A 6,777-nucleotide genomic window follows, 5' to 3' on the forward strand; every position below is an offset into this window, starting at 1 on the left:
GTATTGAGGGGATGGTCCGAAGGCTCAATCCTTTTATGAAAAGCTTGATAGACTTCAGTGCTTACATGACCGTTCTGGTTCTCCATCGGGTAGTGAAGATGAGCCAACAATGGATGGCTTGGATGAGAGTTTCAATACGTTATCGGATGGAATGGATGGGAAATTGAAGAAAGCAGCCACTTGCTTTGAGTTTGATCCCGAAGAAATGGATAAGGATGATTATGTTTTTAGACCAGATGTCAGCTTTCACTCTGAAAAGACGTACGAACTTAAGGGTTGTTTTTAGGCAATTTTTGTTTGTTCTTAGTAATATTTCCCTTTCATTCAAATTCTGTGTAACTTAATGCAGGATATTGATCGTAGAAGGCCAGGAGTACGGAAACCTGCCAGAAACATCACATTTGATGTAACTACGGAGGAAGTACCGAGAAAAGCTGATATCAGGGTGAGCCTATCAGAATTTAGCATCACTATTTGTTTTCAGAATCAAAACAGAAGTGCGTTCTTGTTTTATAAATGATGTAATTACACCTAATAATGAAATTCTAGTGCTGATTCTGTTTGTTTGGTTTGCTTCACCTATGGTAGATTATGGAGTTTCCTTTATTATAACCTTTTAGTTCATTTTGTAGGCTGGTATTAGTGCGAAGGCCCAGAGGAAGGTTGCCAGGGAGATCAAGACTGCCAGAGTGTTTGGTCTGATGCCGTTTACAACAATGGGGACAAAGTCATTTGTTTTTGGAAAATCTATGGAAGATCTTGATTAGGACTATGAATATGAGACTTTTGATAGTGGCATGGCAGCTGATGCAGACGAAAAAGACCTCCTTGAAGGCTAAGCTTGGGCTGAGATTTGAGTCTAGAACAGTTTAATTTCCTAGTATCCTACTATTGGGTGCAAGTCCCATCTCAGCTCACTGCAGCTGAAATAGGCATCATAATAAGATGCTTGTTCGAACTAAACATTTAGTATCAGATTAGTTGCCATGATTGCATCAAGGTTGTAAGAAATTACATAATTCTATTAAGTGAACAGTCATGTATATAGACATACATGTATATATATAGAAATATTGACAATTCCAAAGTTTGGAATTGAGCTTTTATTTCAGCCAGCGCCAGAATTTAAATCTCTGAGTTGCCAAAAATGTTTAAAGCATGGGAGTTTTGATCCAAGCTGTAAATTGGGTGGTGTGAGTGAATGGTAAGGAGCTGTGGCCTAGCTACTCTGGTGGGTATTGTATTGATTTGGTTAACTCATTAACATAAACCAACGACTACCATATGCTTTTGAAACTCAACGATGTGATGGAAGCCCCAGTTGCCTTCCATGAATTTAAAAAAAAAAAGAAAAACAATGTGGGGGGTGTTAGGACTGCATATTTTTATTCGATTTCAACTGTGTGACAGCAGCCTTAAAGATTCTAAGTTCTGCTTTCCGATGATGCTTGACTAATCACCGAACACGTGGAATAAATCTCTTTTGTTTTAATACCTAATTCATCTACCATGTCAAAAACCAGCTGTAGAGACACTAAATTCCAAACCCAGCTGCAGGCATCCTAAACTAGATGACCAAATACAAGGAATAGGCCTTCTGACTTGCATTTTACAGATTTGCCTTATGACCTTTTCAAGGAGTGGCTACCTACCTGAACTGGCAGGTATGATGCTTTTTGGCTTCAGCATCCAACTCATTTAATATCTTTAGGAAAATCAGGGTACCCCTAAAACCTTGCATTTTGTAAATGATTAGCAAATAATAGAGTTGTTTTCCCGATGAATTCAAAATTTAATTCAATTTATTTATGTTGTCGCTTTGAGGGTGAGTTTGAATTGAAATGAGCATCCAATAGAAGTTCAGTTGTTATGAAAAATTCTGTCAATCACAATTTATAAATCCAAACAATGTAACCGTACAGTACTATTTACGTCATTTTTTCATTGGAGATAGAACTTCTAGTGGCTCAACGCAATTCCTCCATTTTTTTGTTGTCACTTCTCTCCTTCATGCTAACAACTTTAATGTTTTACATTTTTTTTATCTTGATTTTATTTAAAAATTATAAAGTAATTCTATTAACTTAATGTAAAATAAATTTTATTATATAATAAATTAGTAAATAAATTTTAATTATTTATTAACAAATTTATTATTTAATTAAAAATAATTTAATATTTATAAATTATTTATTAATTTATAACTATTAAATAATTTAAAAATTTTAATATATACAATTTTTAGTGAATGTCTTTAATGGTTATTTTTGTATCCAAATACATATCATACCTTTGATTTTAATCTCACAATTTCAATAATCAATTTCACATTTATTGTTATTTTTAATCTTAATGAAATTAATTTCATCACTTGTCTGAATAAACCCTTCAAAGATGATAATTAACATATCTAAAATTTGAATCTGAACAGTTTAACCAAGTATATTAATGCTTTTCTTATAACATTTTGATCTTTCTGATGCGTTTAGATCAGTTTCTTTGATGGGGCTCACTGATCAAAACATTATATTATATGTTAAATTGCCAATTTTCATCGTAACGAGTCACATCCTTCTAATGCGGACATAAAGTACATTAAAACCAACCTAAAATGCAGCCCCGTGACTTAACAGATTAAACAACAATCAACCCAGAACATCAACCAAACTGCTCAGCAGTTCCTAAAGTACTTACAAAAACTGACCTACAAGTACATGGAAGATTTCTTTTGCTTTGCTTATTCAACATTTACTTCGAAATTCTTGTATTAATTGCTTGTTATAAATATGAAAAATCCAATATGATCCAAGTTAATATCTTGTTTTTCTTCTCTAGAGTGCCAAAACATTCTCTTTCTCAACAGCAATGAAGAATCCTATGTAGGAAAAATCATATCTGATTACATTTCTCCTTATATTTTCGTTATCTCTATTAATCCTAGAGGAAAAAAAAGCAATATTTTTTGTTGTGGGAACTATCATTTAAGTACTTTTAAAAGGTTTCCCAACAGTAAATTCTGCAACTAAGCCTTTTTTTTTTTTTTTTTATAAAGTTATGTTTGATAAAATAAATTTCTGAAAGTTTGAATCACCAGGTACCCCTCCCCTCCCAACAACATCACCAATTTCACGGGACCACACGCACCACACTTGTATGAATTGTATTGTAATGTATTGTTTTATCACTCAACTCTCTTTTATCGTTCCTGTCGTGCTCTCAGCTTCTATCTTTTTACTCTTCTTCAATGAGGAACAACAAGAAACTAACATCTCTCAAATGACCCTGTCACCCTTCTCCTTCCTTGTCGCCGCCACTATCATCATTTCATTATCGACAGAATGTGCAGTTGTTACCGCTCTCAGCTCAGGCTCCACGGTTGCTGTCACCTTCGGCACGGGCACTGTTTGTGGCATCATTGCTGGTGAGGCAACACAGAGAATCCAGTGCTACCAAAATGGACTCAATATTTCGGTTTTGCCTAATGTATCATTTGAAGCAATCTCTGGTGGCAGGAGCTTTTTTTGTGGGCTCAGGTCAGGTGGATTCATCATTCACTGTTGGGAGACTCAAACTTCAGTGAATTCGTATTTTTGGCCAAAGCGTATATATTCCAACTACAATATCTCTTTGACTAACCTGGCAGTTGGTGATGATCAGGTTTGTGCTAGAGAGGTGGATTCTGGTATAGCTAGATGCTGGAGAGGAGGGAGTGGTTCTCCATTTCCGTCACCTGGAGTTGGTTTAAAGTTTCGTGCAATCACCTCAGGGAATGGCTTTACTTGTGGGATTTTGAAGAATGGTAGCACAGTTTTCTGTTGGGGTGGTAATAGGATGGGAGTTGAAATCCAAAGACAATTTGGTAACTTGTCAATGTCCTATTTGGTTGCTGGAGATTCTCATGCTTGTGGATTGACTAGGACAGGATTCTTGGTTTGTAAAGGGAATAATGAGTCCGGGCAACTTGATGGTCCTTCCAGTTCAGCTTTTGAGTTTTCAGGTCTGTCATTGGGAGGAAATTTTAGTTGCGGTATCAGGCGAATAAATGGATTGGTTCTATGCTGGGGAGGAGCAAACGGATCTGAATTTGATTATAATGCAGTGGAAGATGTTTCATTTGAGTCAATTGTTGCTGGTTTGAATTTTATTTGCGGCTTGACAACAAGGAATTTAACAATGATTTGTTGGGGACCTGGATGGTCTAATGGGGTTAGTGATCTTCCTTTGGGAATGGTAATTCCAGGTCCATGTGTTAAGGCTTCATGTAATTGTGGTACGTATCTGAATTCTGAGACCTTGTGTGATGGCTCAGGGAACATTTGTGAATCATGCCAGACTGAACTTCCACTTCCAGTGCCATTGACACCAATACTAGCACCACTTCCTTCACAAGGAACGAAGCAATTTTCTCCACCAAGGAAGGGCATTAACAGGCTTTCTTTGGCATTTTTAATCGTTGGATCAGTTGGAGCTTTTGCAGGGATTTGCACTATTACCTACTGCTTATGGGAAGGAGTATGTGGCTTCTTGCTTTGCAGGCCTCATAATTCTGTGCAACCCGCGGTTACAGATGCTAATATAATTACGAATGATCTGGATAATAATGATTCCATTACCCCACCTTTAAGATCATTTTCCACCAGGCGCAACAGCTCAGGAAGACTAGGACGCCATAGAAGTGGGTCATCATCATCGAAACATGTAGAGAAAACCCAAAATTTTTCATTATTAGAGCTTTCTAATGCTACTAACAATTTCTCAGTGGAAAACAGGATTGGTGCTGGGAGCTTTGGGGTGGTTTACAAAGGCAAACTTCCAGATGGTCGTGAAGTTGCCATTAAAAAAGGAGAAACTTCTATAAAGGTGAAGAAATTCCAAGAGAAAGAAACTGCATTTGATTCAGAAATAGCGTTGTTATCACGGCTTCACCACAAGCATTTAGTGGGGTTAGTTGGATTCTGCCAAGAAAATGATGAGAGGCTTTTGGTTTACGAGTACATGAGCAATGGGTCACTCTATGATCATCTGCATAACAATGACAATATCGAAAAAGGTAGTAGCATTCTAAATTCCTGGAAAATGAGGATCAAAATTGCATTAGATGCTGCAAGGGGGATTGATTACCTCCACAACTATGCAGTGCCACCTATAATTCATAGAGACATCAAGTCCTCAAATATACTAGTAGATGCAAACTGGACAGCTAGAGTTTCCGATTTTGGATTATCACTAATGGGACCGGAATCTGATCAAGAATTTATGTCAACCAGGGCAGTTGGGACAGTTGGATACATTGATCCTGAATACTATGTGTCGAATGTACTGACAGCAAAAAGTGATGTATATGGTGTGGGGGTGGTATTGTTAGAGCTTTTGACGGGAAGAAAAGCTGTTTTCAAAAATGAAGATGGCACAGGGCCAACGGGGGTGGTTGAATATGCTAGCCCGAGGATATTGGCAGGGGATCTCCGGACAGTGGTGGATAGAAGAATTGGCATGCCAGAGATTCATGAGGCTGAGGCTATGGAGCTGATGGCTCATATAGCTATGCGTTGTGTGAATTTGGAGGGAAAAGAGAGGCCTAATATGACAGACATTGTAGCCAATTTGGAGAAAGCGCTGACACTTTGCGAGGATAGCCCTGCTAGCCTCTCTTCTAGAACAATTTCCCTTCCTTCGGATTGAGATTTAATTGGAGTTCATTCAATTCTTTTTTTTTAACTGTATTTTAATCGATTTTTCTCCAGCTCTGTAGCCAGTATTAACCCAATTTTCTTGATTCTTCTTATGACTTTTTGAATTTAAATGAAAGATTAAAAATAGAAAAAATGTGGTGTTCTATTGAAGCTAAAAATTGTTCAAAAGATTGAAAAAGAGAAAAGAATGTGTTTTGGAGATCAATGGTCACAGACAAAATGGTCCCTGTAATCTAGTTTTAGTTGACTCTATCTCTACATCTTAAACTTGAAGTGGTTTCTAATCAGTTTTTTTGCTTTTCACCCGTCAGTTTACGGTAATAAGTATTGTAGTCAGCATCAAAGGTCTGATTTAGGAGACAAAACGGCAATTGATCCTGAATTGGTTTCTTTTCAATGCCTTTTCCCTCATCATGCCGTTTTGCTTGAACACCTTTTTGGTGTAGGCCAGATTCGACATCAAATCTTTGATGCTGCCACCGATTAACTATTTGTCATCTTCCTCTTGCCTTGCATTCGACCGTTCAAGGTCATTTCTAATTTGAAATAGGCCTGGTCTTGGAGTTGGAGGCAAGAGGGCAAAAAAGTATCCCATTTAAAGGCATTAGAGATTCCAACCAAAATCATTAAGTTGGATCTAAATCAGGTTTGATGATATTAAGAGCCGCTTGATTTTTCAACAGAACAACCTGTTTTACGCTTTTATACGATGACATCAAACGGTTCAAGACCTATATCCTAGATAGATATCCAAGCAGTAATATACCATGAAGTCTGAACATGAAGTTATCATTCTTCATGGTGTCTAATTTTGTCAGGAAAAGGGGACTGGCTGGGAAGCATTGAAGCTGAAGTTAAAATATAAAAAATTAATTTAATTGATTCATATAACTTATTGACTTTAAAAAATGATATTCAATAAAATTTAAAATTAAATCTTAACATTAGTAATTTATTATTTATCACTAGATTATGAACTCTTTTATATAAAAAAAAAATCAATACCAAAAGGGCAGTGGTTGATTGAAAGGGGCTTGTGACAATTTCCAGGCTGTCTGATTCCAAGTTAGAGCAAATCCAGGCA

General features: G+C 36.7%; 1 protein-coding gene and 1 pseudogene across 3 annotated transcripts; both read left to right on the forward strand.

The window, feature by feature from the left end:
- Window positions 1-1,049, forward strand: LOC111302124 (uncharacterized). Of its 2 annotated transcripts, none has more exons than XR_016327989.1 (3): window positions 1-261; window positions 350-497; window positions 633-1,049. XR_016327989.1 is itself a non-coding variant. In XM_089744313.1 (3 exons), the coding sequence occupies exons 1-2, from the start codon at window positions 110-112 to the stop codon at window positions 408-410; spliced, it is 213 nt and encodes a 70-aa protein (XP_089600439.1). In that variant the 5' UTR covers window positions 1-109; the 3' UTR covers window positions 411-445; window positions 633-1,049. The 2 variants fall into 2 exon arrangements, 1 of the variants encoding a protein (XP_089600439.1); XM_089744313.1 differs by having other exon boundaries at window positions 350-445.
- Window positions 1,050-3,131: 2,082 nt separating this feature from the next.
- On the forward strand, window positions 3,132-5,827 carry LOC111302125 (putative serine/threonine-protein kinase-like protein CCR3 pseudogene; annotated as a pseudogene). Its single transcript, XR_016327990.1, has one exon. The product of XR_016327990.1 is annotated as a putative serine/threonine-protein kinase-like protein CCR3 pseudogene (transcript).
- Window positions 5,828-6,777: the final 950 nt, after the last annotated feature.

Source organism: Durio zibethinus, chromosome 15, assembly GCF_047325235.1.
Source record: "Durio zibethinus cultivar Kanyao isolate XHJ-2024 chromosome 15, ASM4732523v1, whole genome shotgun sequence".
Taxonomy (NCBI): domain Eukaryota; kingdom Viridiplantae; phylum Streptophyta; class Magnoliopsida; order Malvales; family Malvaceae; genus Durio; species Durio zibethinus.

Excerpts from the sequence above, each read along its gene's own strand:
- LOC111302124 (XM_089744313.1), top strand. The coding sequence starts at position 110 with ATGGATGGCTTGGATGAGAGTTTCAATACGTTATCGGATGGAATGGAT. Across the intron at positions 262-349 it reads AGCTTTCACTCTGAAAAGAC|GATATTGATCGTAGAAGGCC; the intron begins GTACGAACTTAA and ends AACTTAATGCAG.